At 39.4% G+C, this 16769-nt stretch overlaps 1 protein-coding gene across 1 annotated transcript in view; it reads left to right on the top strand.

The window, feature by feature from the left end:
* The window catches only part of LOC126291650 (ATP synthase subunit b, mitochondrial-like), a 61332-nt gene extending 44804 nt beyond the window's left edge, over positions 1–16528 (top strand). Inside the window, exons 4-5 of the mRNA XM_049985215.1 lie at positions 5968–6156; positions 12774–16528. Of these exons, the coding sequence (XP_049841172.1) occupies positions 5968–6156; positions 12774–13082 (498 nt within the window). The 3' untranslated portion in view covers positions 13083–16528. The remainder of the gene's footprint in view (positions 1–5967; positions 6157–12773) is intronic.
* Positions 16529–16769: the final 241 nt, after the last annotated feature.

The following is a 16769-nucleotide window of genomic DNA, read 5'->3' on the forward strand; positions in this document are numbered from 1 at the left end:
TTACTGTACTTTTTCTTTTCTGTAGGTATTAAGATACTTTCTGTAAAGTCCTTTTGCCATTTTCCTGTCATGTATATTTGATTACACAATTCAATCCATTCCCTTTTTCCCTTCTTTCTCCAATGATGTCAACAGTTTTGCAGGTATCTCATCAATTCCCATTGCCTTTCCATTTTTCATCTCCTTCATAGATGCTTCAATCTCATTTGTTAGTATTGCATTTCCTTTGTCATCATCTGCAACTTTATCATCTTCTTCTTCTGTCCCAAGCTCTTCTTCACTTGGTCAGCTGTCTGCAGCATATAGGCATTCTATGTATTCTTCCCATCTTCTCATTATTTCTTTGGGGTTCACTCACCATTTTACCATCTGCTGCCTCTACTACCTTTAGTCTGTTGTTGTTTCTCTTTTCTATGGATGTCAAATCCATTGCTTCTTTGTACATCAAATCATATTTTCCTTCTTTCTCTAATTTCTCTATCTTGTTACACTTTTCTGTCAGCCATTTCTCCTTTGCTTTTTCTATCTCCCTTCTTAATTCATTATTTAACCTCCTGTAGTTGCGCTTTCCTTCTTCTGTGTTTACAGTTTTCTATTTCCTGCGGTCATCCATCTTGGTTATCATATCTGGTGTTACCCACTCTTTCTTTACTTTTTTCCTCTCCTTGACTCTGAGCATTTCCTTAGCTCTCTTTTTGATCCCATTTTTAAAATGATCTCATCTTTCTTCTGAGCATTCCCTTTCCTGTCTTTGCATCATAATTTCACAATATGCATTCTCTAATTTTTCACGATTGCCTTTGTCTTTCAGTTTCTCAAAGTTAATGTGCTCTCTCTTCTGTCCTTTCCAGGTTGTTTTCAATTAAACTAGAACTGCAGCTACTGCTAATCTATGATCTGAATAAATATCTGGCCCTGGATAACTTTTGACACTCTTTAGCCAAGCATTCCAATCACCTATTATAACGATACACACATTTCTTTTCCCTCTCTCTCTCTCTGCTAAGTTTTCTATCTTCTCATAACATTCTTGTACCTCTTCATCTGAATGATTACTTGTTGGCATATAGAACTGGACGACAACTAAGTCCTTCTTTCTCGCTTTCACTGGCATCATAATTTTTCTTCCACTAACATTTTCAACCTTGATAACCTTGTCCTTCAGTCTTTTACCTATCAAAATTCCAACCCCATACATTCCATTTTTATCTTCACCTGAATAGTACACTCAAAAGTTTGCACTTTATAGTTCTCTACAACCACCCCATTTCACCTCACACATTCTGAGTTCGTACAATTTGTTTCTTGTCATTTCATGTTTGGCGTTTGGCATTCTTATTTCCCTTCCTGGATAAGGGTTAAAACATTCCAAGTCCGAATCCTCAATAAGTCTTCCTTCTTCTTCTCCTTCCTTCCTTTTCCCTAATCTCTGGAGTCCTCATTGTATTCCCCTCCTGGAGATCTGATTGAGGGGAAGTTTCACCTCCAGAATATTGTACAAAGAGGTCCATCCCATGAACGACAAGGGAAGTAATTCCAGTGGTAGTTTCCCATTGCCTTCAACTGTCCTCCACATCCTGTTGGCTCACTGACACAGTTTCCCACTGGGGTTGGTTACCCAACCTCCCACTGGGTTGCTCAGCTTAACAAGGGCACCACGTGTAGGTAGGATTTTGGAGAATTGAGGTGAGAGAGGCTAACAGGACTCTCTTGTTGAGTTCATATATTCACATCTCACCTCCATTTTTAGCCAGAGTCGCAAGGTTATTGCAGCAAATCCCACAGGTCATCTCCTGGGGAAAGAAGAGAAGTAAAAGACTGGGTGTGATGGAGGAATGAGGGCTGTGGAGTGCTGGAATGGGAACAGAGAAGGGGTGGGAAGGGACAGTGACCAACAAAGGTTGAGGCCACGAGGTTTATGGGAACATAGAACATATTGCAGGGGAAAGGTCTCACCTCCACAATTCAGAAAGGCTGGGGTTCGTGGGAAGGATTCATATGGTACAGGCTGTGAAGCAGTCATTGAAATGAAGGATGCCATGTTTGGCAGTGTGTTCAGCAACAGGGTGCAAGCCCCTTCCATGAAAAACATGATCACTCCATAACACCACCACCTTCAAATTTTACTGTTGGCACTACACATGCTGGCAGATGACGTCACCAGGCATTCGCCATACCCACACCCTCCCATCGGATCGCCACATTGTGTACCATAATTCATCACTCCACACACCGTTTTTCCACTGTTCAGTCGTCCAATGTTAACGCTCCTTACACCAAGCGAGGTGTCGTTTGGCATCTACCGGCATGATGTGTGGCTTATGAACAGCCGCTCAACCATGAAATCCAAGTTTTCTGTCACAGTACTTGCAGTGGATCCTGATGCATTTTGGAATTCCTGTGTAATGGTGTGGATAGATGTGTGCCTATTACACATTACGACTCTCTTTAACTGTCAGCAGTCAGTCAACAGACAAGATCGGCCTGTACGTTTTTGTGCTGTACATGCCCCTTCACGTTTCCACTTCACTATCACATCGGAAACAGTGGACCTATGGATGTTTAGGAGTGTGGAAATCTCGTGTACAGATGTATGACACAAGTGAAACCCAAATCACCTGACCACATTTGAAGTCAGTGAGTTCCGTGGAGCACCCTATTCTGCTCTCTCAGAAGGTCTAATGACTACTGAGGTTGCTGATATGGAGTACCTGGCAGTAGGTGGCAGCACAATGCACCTAATAGGAAAAATGTATGTTTCGGATACTTTTGATCACATAGTGTATGTTAGTGGCAGTAGAGTCATGCTGCAGTCTTGGAAAATGCTGGTCCTCTAAACTTTCTTAATAGAATTACAGCGAGAGAATGTCTCCTACCCTTTAAGGATTCCCATTTGGCGCACACAGTATTTCTGTACTATTAGTGTAGATTGAACCTACTGGGAACAAATCTAGCAGCATGCCTCTGAATTGTTTTGATGTCTTCTTTTAATTCAACCTGGTGGAGATCCAAAACACTGATATCAGCAATCTAATGAGCCAACTACATTGAACTTTCTGATGGTGCTTTTATTACATTGAGCAAAAACAGCCAATAAAATATTGATTGTGATGTGTGGCTATCCTACAAACTTAATACCTGAGAATGAGTCACACAAGTCTTCTGTATGCAGTCTCCTTTATAGATGAACTACGCTTCCCTAGTAACGCCTCAGCAAACCAGAGTCGACCATTTGCTTTCCCTACTACCAACTTTACTTGCTCATTCCATTTCATGACACTTTGCAGTGTTACATCTAGATATTTAATCAATGTAATTGTGTCAAACAGAACGTCACTAATACTGAATTTGAACTTTATAAGGTTGTTTTTCATACTCCTCTGGATTAATCTACATCTGTCTACATTTAGAACAAGCTGCTGTTTATGACATCAAGTAGAAATTCTGTCCATGTCGTCCTGCATCCTTCTAAGCCACTCAGTGATGACGCCTTCCTGTACACTACAGTTTCTCAGCAAACCTTAGCAAATTGCTGTTCACCCTATCCACCAGATAGTTTATGTTTACAAAAACAAGACTGGTCCTTCTGTCTTTCGTGGGGCACTCCTGACAATATCCCTGCCTCTGATAAACATTCACTGTCCAGGAAAATTTACTGGCTTCTGGTAGTTAAAAAATCTTCAAGCAACTCACATATCTGAAATCCAGTTCCATATGCTCAGACCTACATTAACAGTCTGCAGTGTGGTCTGTGCCAGGCACTTCCCAGAAATCAAGTAGTGTGTAGTCTGCTGGTTGGCCTTCGCCCATAGTTCACATGGCACTGTGTGAGAAAAAAGCAAATTGAGTTTTGCACAAGTGTTGCTTCCTAAATCTGTGCTGATTTGTAGGCAGAAGCTTCTCTGTCTCATGGAAATTTGTTGATTTTGCTCAAGAATACCGCTGCAAACCAGTGTTAAGGATATTGTTTTTTAATTTCGCGAGGCTGTTGTCTTACCCTTCTTATGTATGGGAGACACCTGCACTTTTTTCAGTCGTTTGTGACTTTGACTGGATGATAGATTTATGATACATGCAAGCTAAATAAGGGGCCAGTGCTCTTTGTAAAACCGAATTGAGGTTCTTTCCAGGCTTGAAGACTTATTTGTCTTCAGATCATTCAGTTACTTCTCACCACTGGGATTCCGTAATTCTGTGTTCTTCATAAGGGCCAAACATTAGTACAGTCAACTAACTTTAAGCACGGTTCTCTCACTAACAATATTTCGTCAATAAATTGCAGTAATTGTACAATGCAAGTGCAGCTACCAACAACAGTATTGCAGAAGCTATCTTTAGAAGCAGTACTTACTTTAAAAAAATCATATTTAGCTTTTATTGCACAACTAAAAGTATAATTCATATTTGACCAATAATTATTGTAATTTGTGCAGAAAATTTTGAACAGTGGCTCCAAACCATAGTGTATTTTACAATGTGTTTTCCATCAGTAGAAATTCCTCTTGATGAGGCATGTTCAGAAAGTAAATGTACTGTGACTAAAGCCTGTTTCTTGCTTTTTGAGGGTTGGCAACACTGAGTGGTAGAAGGGACCCCCTGACTAAATTGACCATTGAGGGAACACAGTGTTACGTAAACTCACATTGTAGTGTACAGTTGCCTGAAAGATACTGGTAAGAAATCCTCCCAGGTGCAAGGCGCTTACTGTGGTCCACTTCTTACTCGCAGAGGTAATAATACCTACCAATTTTATTTTATTTTATTTTTTTTATTTTTTTTTAATTTTTTTTATTTTTTTTTTTTTTTTTGCAAATTAAAATCATTTATGTGGAAGGTATTATGAACAGAAAGAGTATGTTTAAGTGGTGAAAGGGGATCTGGTGGAGGCAGAACAAATGTTCATGATGAACAGAGGTGTGGAAGACTTTCTGTTTTGACTGGTGAGCTGATGCAAAAAATCGAGGAAACTTGGTGAGTTGGTGCAAAACATAGAGGAAACTGTTCAAGAAGAGTGCCGATTGACAGTAGATGAAATTTCTTCGATGTTTCCACAACTCTCCAGGATTCTCTTACGTGAGACTCTCACAGGGATACTCAAAACTGTGCATAACATGGGTCTCAAAACAGCTGGCAGAGTAGCACAAGAAAAATTAAGTCAGCAGTGCCTGCAAGTTTCTTGAGCAAGTTGCATTGGAAGATGAGGATTTTCTGAGCTGTATTGTATCTGGAGGTGAAACATCGGTGGTTCATTACGTGCCTGAGACAATAAGACAGCCGTTACACCAGCAATTTCCCATCTGCCAAAAAATTCAGAACCACAATTTCAGGCAAAAAATCATGGCCTCTGTGTTTAGGGACTGAAAAGGCATTATTTTGGTCGAATTCCTGCCTCATGGAGAGACCATCAGTGAAAGAAGGAATTGTCAGACCCTAAAAACTCGAAAGGAGCATTCAAAACTTAAGGATGGGAATGTCGATGAGAGGAGTGTGCATACTGCACAACAATGCCCATTCTCGCTCTCTTAAGCATGGAGACACTCTTGAATTCATTTGGTTGGGATGTTTTGAACCACACCTCATATTCCCCTGTTTTGACACCGTCATATAATCATCTTTTCACCTCTCTGAAGGCACAAATGAGTGTAATTAAATTTTCAACCAACAAGCGGGTGTAGAAAGAGGTTCTGAAGTGGAGGAAGGAGCTGGTGAGAGAGTTCTTCGAGGAGGACATAAAGAAGCTTGTGCCACGGCTCACCGTGTACATTGGGCGGGGTGGCAAATTATGTGGAAAAGTGGCCAATAAGTGTAACAACAATATTCCGTACTTTTTTTTTAAATGCATTTTTTCTACAAAGTATGAAAATATTGTACACTTAGTTCCTTAAATGCCTCATATAATGTGTAATTTTGTCATGTTTTATCATTTGTTGATGTCAGTTTCATTAACATCTCTTTTTATCTAACTAGGAGGAAACAGGTCAGTGGAACAAGTACAGAGAAGACCAGTTTCGTTTCTACAATCAAGCCGTAGAAATGGAAAGGAAGGCGCAGCTATCTGCCCAAGCACAGACCATGCTGACCGATGCAAAGTACCAGATGGTCGCACTTCAGAGAGAGGCCGCATTTAGAGAGCGCCAGATGGAAGTTCATAGGGAGGTGCGTTTCTCAAAATTGTGTGCTGAACCTGAGTGTTTTTATTGTTGCGTTTCTTGCAATTTGGAGTGAATGTCTAAAAAGACTGTTGTTGTTGTATTTCCTTCAAAGACTGGTTTGATGCAACTCTTAGCACTAGTATGTCCAATGCAAGCCTCTTAATTGTTGCATGCATTAGCACATGTTTACTGCTGTGTCTGCAGTAGCAGAGACAAAATGTGAGCAATATTCCTCAATCTGTTTTTACGGGGAGAAACCAATAAACAAGAACATTGCTGATGTCGACAAAGTAGCTGAAACAAGACACAATCCAAGCAAGAAATAAAATATGGATCCCACGTCAGATTTTATAGCAGAAGAACAACAAAATAAAATGTTTTCCTCACAAGTCACTTACTCGAGAAAGTTCACCAAAGAAAAAATAGAAACAAAATCACTACAGAGCCTCTAAATGTCCATCTTTTCAGAGATGGTTCCGGGACTCGGCTGTTCGTTACGAGTTGTCAAATCAAACACCTTTCAGCCGTCTAATTTCCAAACTTATTTTATTTGGTTGCCAGTTCGGCGATTTACTGTGCTATCTTCAAGCCCTGTGTACAGACGACAATGATACCAGTATGAAAAAGATAACATACATTGGTAATGTGTAATAACATAACAATACCAACCAGTACAGGAAGTTACATGAAGTTACAGATAAATTAAGTAATAAAGTAAGAGATCATTGACACACTGTATTAGCTTAAATTAGTGAGCAAAGTATATACATCAAATAATCGTAAAAAAGGAACCTACTAATTGGAAGTCCATATTTCTAATGCAATGCCCGTGAAAAAACTGGAGTAGAACAATATAGTAATATACTGACGAGTACAGACTGAACGTAAAACATTTGATTACATGCTGTCATATAGTAGCAGAACATATACCACTTACTGGACGTCACCCCATGACTGTCTGTATCATCATGTTCCATATGCTACTAATGACTAATAAAAGGAGAATATAAAAATACATCAGTGCAATTTATCTATCACAAACTCATAAGATGCAATTTACTTAATAAAACATCACTAGTGAGCCAAACTATGAATCTAATGTAATATACCACAATGAATTCCCGCTGAGCAGTAAGTATTGAAATATATGAAAAAGTCAAATCCAATGTTATCACGAAAGTGATAAGTCTCCTGGTAAGCAGGCATGTGGCTAGCTGATATACCAAATGATAAGATATGAAGTAAGCCTAAAGAAAGGCACTGTGATACGTATGCAGTATATTAAAAAGACACTCATTACAATCAGAGCAACCGAGGGCACATATCTCTACATGTCATGTAGCATGTAGCCCTTAAGCAAGTGAAGAGAAAGGATAATGTGATATACAACAGAAAAACCACAAGAATACAAGTATCAGGGTATACCATACAATGTTTAATAATCATTTAGTACCTTTGTGATTAGATGGTTAACTGAGAATGTGTCTTTCGAGTAATAGACCATAACCCTGTGTTGGATGTTATCAAGGCATTTGAGGTTCAGGTGTGCAATCTACTAGAGAATGGTCGGCACAGCATTACCAACAAGCTCTCGAGCGAGGCCGGAACACCATTACGTGACACTCTTGAGTTGCAGTTCGAAGCTACCACTACTACTGACAACTCGGGACTACCAGCAAATGAGGCACATGAGTGTTGCAGCTGGACTGGCAGACCCCTACAAGTCTGGGAAGCATGTTTAACTGCAATGCTCCAGCTTATAAGGGCAGTTGGTGGATGGATTTTCTGGTACTATTTTCGATCACATTAATGCTATCGGATCCACTGTGCACAGGTAACGGATTCCGGCTGCTGTTGTATGAGACACGAGGCTGTGCTTTCATCTCCAGCAGCAACCTCAGTTGTACCGTAAACATCTGCTGTGGTTACACATGCTGTGACAAAGGCATCCCGCATCTCTGTTCTGCTATGTGGTATCTGATGTTGCAGGCAGACAGGATGGATGCTGCATTTCGTGTTCTCAATTTCTACCTACCAAACTATCCGCCATTATCAAACTGACAATTGTTTGATGCCTTAATGTTCCCCAATTTGATTCAGTACATCTTTGTGTTATCCAGTCTACCCATCCGATCTTCAGTATTATTCTGCAGCACCACATTTCAAAACTTTCTGATGCCCCTTGCTTGTACTGTTTGTTGTTCATTTTTTACTTCCACAGTAGGCTACACTACAGACAGCTACTGCTGAAAAAGAGTTTCTGACTCTTAAATTTCTGTTAAATGTAAAAATATTTATCCTTTTCTTCTCTTCATGTCTCTACATTTTTCTCTTTTACATAAACACTTATCAGATAAATACTTTAAAAAAATAAAAATAAAAATAAACAGTTTATCTTTGTCAGAAACACTTTTCTTCCTGCTGTCAGTCTATATTTTATGTCCTCTTGATCTCAGCCAGTATACGTCATTTTGCTGTCCCAATAGCAAAATCCATCTTTTACTTCCAGTGTCTCATTTCATAACCTCTTTCCCCCACCATCATCTGATTTCATTCAGCTACTGTCCAGGTTCAGAATAATGAAGTTAAAATAGAAGCCTTTATGAAAAACTCCTACAGAATTGTATTTTACTGATTTCGGTACTTGTGTGTCACATGCCATACTGTTGCATGTTTTTGTAACAAAAACATGATGCAAGATGAGGTCTCTTTGGCATGATCACCTGCAGAACTAATATATAATCAGTTATCCTTCAGTACCAACTTCCTACATGGAGTATTTGCTAGGTGCTACCTACAGTCACTTAATTTTGACACCTCACTTAACTTTGACACCTCACCATAAACCACAGCATCATCAGCAAACAAGTACAGATTGCTGCTTACCCTAACTTCCAAATCATTTATGCGTGTAGAGGATAATGGTAGCCCTATCACACGTCTCTGGGGCACTCCTGATGGTGCCCTTGTCTGTAATGAACAACTGCCGGCGAGGAAAACATACTGTGTTCTATAACTTAAGAAGTGTTTGAGCTACTCACATATCTGGGAATCTGTTCCATATGCTCGTACCTTCTTTAACAGCCTGCAATGGGGCACTGTGTCAAATGCTTCCTGGAAGCTTAGAACTATGGAATCTACCTGTTGCCCTTTATCCATTTTTCACCATATATCATGGGAGAAAAGAGCAGGCTGAGTATTGCATGAGTGACGCTTTCTAAAAACGTGCTGATTTGTTGATATAAGCATCTCAGTTTCAAGAAAATTTGTTACATTCAAATTGAAAATATGTTCAAGGAATCTCCAGCAAAACAATGTTAGGCATATTTGTCTGTAATTTTGCGGATCCATTCTTTTCCCCTTCTTGGACAGGGGTCAAATGCACTTTTTCTAGTAGCTTGGAGATTTGTGTTGGGCGAGAGATTCACAATAAATGCAAGCTAGGTAAAGGGCCAATGTTGTAGAGTACTCTTTTAAAAACTGTATTGAGATTCAATGTGGACCTGGTGACTTGTTTTCAACTCTTTCAGTTGTTTCTCTATGCCAGGGATGCTTATTACTATGTAGTCCATGTGGGATTCTGTTTGATGGTCAAACAACAGTATGTTTGTATGATTCTGCTGTGTGAACGATTTCTTGAATGTGAAATTTAAAACATTGGCTTTTGTTTTGCTGTCTTCAACTGCCACACGAGACTGGTCAACAAGTGAGTGGATAGAAGGCTTAGACCCACTTAGCAATTTTACATAGGGCTAGAATTTTCTCGGGTTTTGTGCCAGGTCTTTTGCTAAGGTGTGATGATGTTAGTAGCTGTATGTGTTGCTTGTAGATCTTTACACAGACGCACAAATCTCTACCCATCTCAAAGGATTGTGCAATAGAGAAATCCCATGACATCAAGATGAAAGGTAGGTCAACCTCCCCCCCCCCCCTCTTTGTTGAAAGTAACAATCTTCATTGTCAAAAATGCCATTAAGATCTGGGGTTATCGTGTGCAATGCATCTTGGTAAGAGCCACCTGTGACAGTTCCTTCAAAGAAGTATGTCTCGTTCAATGCTTTAGATGCCAGATCACATCAGAATGTTACTCCTGATGGATTTAGATGTGTTTCTTCAGTTACATACGGATTTTTGCTAGCCCAATTATAGCAATTAATTGTTTTGTTAAGTTTAAAGGTCTTTTCATCCAACCAAATAATTAGATCTTGGAAACATTCATCTTCTTATTACACATGTTGATGAAACACTCTCACAGAATTCAATTCGCCTATCAAGTCATCTATGTACAGAGTATAGAATCCAAAAAATTCTGTGAAAACTAGCTTTTCTGATTGCTGTATCATGAGAACATTGTCTCATAGACTTTCTCAGGAGTTCTGTGTATGGTGGAATCATCACAACATCACTTTCTTGTCTGTTGTATGTTTCTTTCTTCTGCTACGTTCCTTCATTGTATTATGTATTGTCACATCAACATTAAATTTCCTTCAGAGTCTTGTAATTGTTAACTGTGAGGGTGGTGGTGTTCTAAATTCAACTCTCCTAAGTCATCAAACCCTATTCATATTCTCCGTTTTCCAGTAACACTTTAGCACACACTGCTGTTCTCCAAATGGTAATGTCATCTGCCTGAGCCCCACATTTTATCTGACATGTTCACTGAATGATAGTGAAGTGCATTGCTTGTATTTGGACGTAAAGAAGCTATATTTTATCATTAATAATATTAAGATTATACTATTATATGTGACACTCGGAAATATATTTGCACTGCTTAGCAACACCATGCCACATCGCCTGGACATGCCCGATATTTTACATCCAGCATGATCATGAATTTTTTTGGATTATTTTCAGATGTAAAGCTATTGTTCTTTCTTCCTCCATTTTTGATATGGCGATTGTACTTTTGTAAAAAGTAATTGTGTTTCATTATGTTATACACCCCCACTCCCCCTCACTATACATCCTTCTTGTCAGTAAGACGTTATATATATTTACCCATGCTTATATATTAAAAACATTGATTCCAAGACTTACCAAGCGGGAAAGCGCCAGTAGATAGGCACAATAAATAAAACACACAAACAAACACACAGATTTTCTAGCTTTCGCAACCGACTGTTGCTTCTTCAGGAAAGAGGGAAAGACGAAAGGATGTGGGTTTTAAGGGAGAGGATAAGGAGTCATTCCAATCCCGGGAGCGGAAAGACTTACCTTAGGGGGAAAAAACGACAGGTGTACACTCGCACACATACACATATCCATCCGCACATACACAGACACAAACAGACATACATACACAGACACAAACAGACATTTTGTCTGCTTGTGTCTGTGTATGTGCGGATGGATATGTGTGTGTGTGCGAGTGTACACCTGTACTTTTTTCCCCCTAAGGTAAGTCTTTCCGCTCCCATGATTGGAATGACTCCTTACCCTCTCCCTTAAAACCCACATCCTTTCGTCTTTCCCTCTTTCCTGAAGAAGCAACCGTCGGTTGCAAAAGCTAGAAATTCTGTGTGTTTGTTTGTGTGTTTTATTTATTGTGCCTATCTACTGGCGCTTTCCCACTTGGTAAGTCTTGGAATCTTTGTTTTTAATATATTTTTCCCATGTGGAAGTTTCTTTCTATTTTATTTACCCATGCTTAGATGTATACATGAGGTTTTTTACAATAATATTTATGGCTGTGCCTTTATACCTGCCACACGATAATGTATTTGCTCTGTTTAATGTCTTTGTGGCATGATATCTGCCTGAGCCCCCCCAAGTTATCTGACATGTTAATTGCATGATCATGATGTTGTGGTTGGCAGGAGAGGCAACACCATTTTACTAAAGGAGGCCGAAATGCACGCATTTTAGCTCACACAGGCTGGCATGAGGTCTGGAACATGACAAGGGACTTAGAATTGAGAAAAACAGATGTAGCTGGTGGAATACTTAACTTTAATCCATAATGGAGAACGTCGCTCTTTATGGTACATGATTCACAATATCAATAGTACGGATACTGGCGCCTTGCTATGTTGTAGCAAATAACGTAGCTGAAGGCTATGCTAACTATCGTCTCGGCAAATGAGAGTGTAGAAGTCAGTGATCCATCGCTAGCAAAGTCGGCCGTACAACTGGGGCGAGTGCTAGGAATTCTCTCTAGACCTGCCGTGTGGTGGCGCTCGGTCTGCAATCACTGATAGTAGCGACACGCGGGTCCGACGTATACTAACGGAACGCGGCCGATTTAAAGGCTACCACCTAGCAAGTGTGGTGTCTGGTGGCGACACCACACATGAAGTGTCCTGCTTCTGTTTGGTTGTGAAGATAATGCCATGTTTATTTCCAGTAGTACAACACATGGAAGTTTTTCTAAGTGTTTCACTGCCTTCTGAATTATTACTCACAAAATATTATTTCTATATGCCTTAATTAAAGAGAGATTCAGTTTTAATACATTACTTTGGAACATCCCATAAAACAGAAAATAAAAGGCATTTTGTATTTCTAAAAAAAATTAGAGAACTTAATTTTGGGATTACCCTCATGTGAAATACTTTTATTGGATTATTTGTAGGTGTGGAACATTGTAAGCATTGACAGAGGGTACACTATTTCTGGCAGGTGGTCCGCTGCCTGGACTACATGGTGGAGGCATCCCGTGTTAACACCAACTTCATCCTGCGGCACATGGCATCCTGGGTGAGGGACCAAGTCTCAAAGGAGCTGGAAAAGGACCCAGAGCTGCCACGGCGTGTGCTCAGCCACTGCATTGCGCAGCTGCGATCCTTGATACCACAGCACGAGGACCGCCACGAGGGCACGCCAGCGCCTGATGACGACGACGGTCCAGAAGCTGCCAATCCGGGCACAGATGAGGAGCCAGCCGCAGCCGCAACTGTCAACATGTGGGGCGTGCCCTTGCTGGTCTGAAGGGGGCATCACACTTGCAGAAACACCTTGCTGTTGATCTCATTATAATACGAGTATTCCTAGAATATTGCCAGGACTATATAACCATTGAGGTGACAGTCACTGTAAATCTCGAAATTTTCCTGGCACTCTGAATATTCAATCATGTTTCAGAGAACATTTGGTTGCCATTTGCAACCTCACATGATACTTCATCTGAGCAGCTGCCATACACCTGAAGGTGAACTGTCAAAAACTGACATTGGCTACCCATGTCACACTATATTTAATAGTGCTCTGTATGTGTTTCATGCATGTGTCACAACCATAATTGAAAGACTGACAACACTGCCAGCAGGCATCAGCCTCAATGACAGAAATGCTATGTGTGGTAAGTTACTGTTCATTATAGCCCTTGACATGCTCTGTTGTTTTCACTGAGGTAAAACTGAAGAAACAATGGAATCATGTGTGATGGTCAATTTAGCCACTGTCCTGGTTAACATGGTCTTCTGTGTTTTGTATTCCCACTTACTCTTTAATAATGGAATCCAGAAATGAGTTAGAAGCAGCCAGAATTGTTCTTTTGTTGTATTGCACTATTTTCCCAATGGACATGCAAAGTCCAGTAATGATGCAGGAGGCAAGTAAGTACTGATGTTCTGTGCTACATTGTTTCACGGAGCATAGGATGTGATCTATATAGGCCAACAATATTCGCATAATATTTTGTACACTTGAGTCTTCAGTCATAATAAGTCATACTTCATCCATCCCAGAAGGTCTGTAATTTTAGATGGTTATAAACAGAGTTAAGATCCTGCAAAAACTCCATTAATTTTTCATCTCCATGGGGCCAGACCATGGCAGTACCGTCAACGTACCTCCAAAAAACAGTTGGATAAAGGGCTTGTTCTTCAAACTCTTACATTAACAAATTTTGCCACCAAGGGAGAAATAGGCCTTCCCAAGGTGACCCCATCAATCCGTTCAAGTATTCGTAGTTAAACCTAAAATACTTTGAGGTAAAATCATACCAGAATAAGGCTGTGATGACTGCCTAAAATTTATTGCCGATCAGTGGCAGGGGCTCTGCAGGTGGGTTATCAATGCTGCACTGACCTATTGCAGTAGAGGAAGTCTGCCATCGCTGAACATTATATATCTACCAGGCATACAATGGAACAACAATTTTGACCTCTACTAATTTGGAAACCATTATTAAAGAGTCTGTGGAGATATAACTGGCAGGAAACCATGTTAACTGAATAACTATCAATTGGGAAATACATTATTTCCACGATTTGCTCTCAGCGAAGATGACAGAGCACTCTGATGGCCTTGGCAGTTGGCAACCCAATACACGTGTGAGATTTCTGCCATCAAGGGTGCTGCCTGCCGGCACTATGGTGTGTGCACACACACAACATGCTAATAAACTGTGTGATGTGGGTAACCAATGTCAGTCTAACAATCTCAGTCCATGCAGCTGATATGCAAAAATCTCTTGGTTATTGAAGTGCTGGTTTTGACCAGAAAAGTAAGTTTGTGTGCTGAAATAAGCTTTCAGCTTGAAGAGCTTGGAGTAGACTCTGTCACTGATCATTTTCTCTGCAGTTTTCTCTTTCTTTTGTTTCTCAGGATTTTCATTTTGTGCACCAGTTTTGTGAAGCACCTTTGAAAATATTTGTAACAAGTAGGGTGAGTGTTCCAAATAACACCTAGCTTAACTTCTCTTGTTATTTCTGCCTCCTGTGATGACAGATGAAGCTAGACATTAAATAACAATTACAAACAGCTATTCTGCTTTTGTTTTCAGGAATCATTTTCCTCCCAATCCTTTCCTAGCTGAAGTTAATTATGGGAATTTGAGAAATTGGAAATGGAAGGTTATCAAAATGTGTTCCTAATTCTGCCTGCCTATGTTCCTTATATTGCCTATAGGCAAACTTCAAAACCAAAGGATTGCAGTTTGTAAGCAGCGAGCAGTGTGTTGCGGCAAGTGTGAGAATGCGCATGTGCGAGTGAGCTCACAAATACACACACACACACACACACACACACACACACACACACACACATTCTGTAAGTGTTCTATAATATATGAATAGTTACCATGTAAAAATTAATATCAGTGGATCTTTGGCTAATGAAAGGAAGAAAAAAGTTTCATTCACTGACAGAAAGGCATACACTCGATCCATTTCGATTAATTGAGGCCTGCAATAGCTCCAGGAGGTTTAGGTTCATATCATTTTCTTTCTAGAGTAAGTGATCATGGCAAGTGAGAGACACTGACATATTGCTGACAGTTACATTGAATTTTCCCCTTTCGCCTCATGAAATTTTTGAACCACATATTTATTCTTTAAAGAAATGTGTGAAATTAATCAGATTTTACTCTTTGAACTCTCATACACTACCGCTAGTTGGAAAGCCCTTTGCTTTACAGCTATTATGAATAATGTTAAAAAAAAATTATTTTTAGCATCAGTGCAGTAATTAATAATCTCTGTTTATAAATCTATTTTCAGCAGTAGTTTTTTTGTATCTCACTTTCCACTAGAATCACTTAATTTTATTATTCCTTTTTTGATTATTCCCAGTTTTTCATTTTGAACAGCACAACATCCAGCCTGAAGACTTTATGTGGACCAGGTCTGCCTTTCATTCTTATCTTAGAAGCCATACTTACTGGGGGGAAAAGCAGTAATAACGTATTAAACTGATGAAAGTGGAGTAAATAAAAAATTGATAGTTAATTATATAAATGATATGTGTGGATGTTCTTAACATTGCGTCTGGAAGATACTGGGTGGTTGTAAGCATGCTGCTACACTCACCCAGTAAAGTTTAGAAAAAGTTGCTTTACAAAATCCTGCACTGTTGGGCTCTCCATTTTATGCTATTTTAAACATATCAAAAGAGATTGCACCACACTCACCTGTTCCATGTACAGCTGGAAAGTGTTTAAAAAGAGTGAGGGATGAGCTTAGAAAATGTGGAACTCCATCAGTGTCTTACCAGTCACTAATGAGAGGGTCTTTGTTCACACAGTGGGTAATGGCAACCCGGAACTCAAAGCTGGCTCACACATTGTCTTCAGAACAGGTGTGTGAGGTATTAATCAGAGGGATAATATTTAGGACACTCACTGTCAATAAATTCCAAAACTAACTTGCAATATTGTTTTATTATTTAAATATTTTTTATTTTGTTATATATTACATAATTTATGGACTTGATTTGCAAATCAAATGCATAATATAAATTTTACATTTAAATATCTGTTAGCAGGGGCACAATACATAAATGAATTTTTAATTTTTATACTATCATTTGTAATTGATGTGGCATTTGCTGGTCAGTGACAGAGAAAGCATAACCTGCTGTCATCATTGTTAAGTTTTCTTGGTTTCAGACGCATTAGCCCTTAGTTGTATAAAAAACTGTGTTGTGAATTTTATTTCCAAGATGCAATGATATATATATATATATATATATATATATATATATATATATATATATATATATATAGAGAGAGAGAGAGAGAGAGAGAGAGAGATGAAAAGAGATGCCGATGTAGTTTTGTAATGAGTGCTATACATAGTGCTACAATGCCATGATAATTTTTGTTCCTTCTAAGGTATTACTACATTAGCTCAAACCTAGCTTGGTTATTTTGTGTATCATTTAATTAAAAATACT

The sequence above is a fragment of the Schistocerca gregaria genome, chromosome 9 (genome assembly GCF_023897955.1).
Source record: "Schistocerca gregaria isolate iqSchGreg1 chromosome 9, iqSchGreg1.2, whole genome shotgun sequence".
Taxonomy (NCBI): Eukaryota; Metazoa; Arthropoda; class Insecta; order Orthoptera; family Acrididae; genus Schistocerca; species Schistocerca gregaria.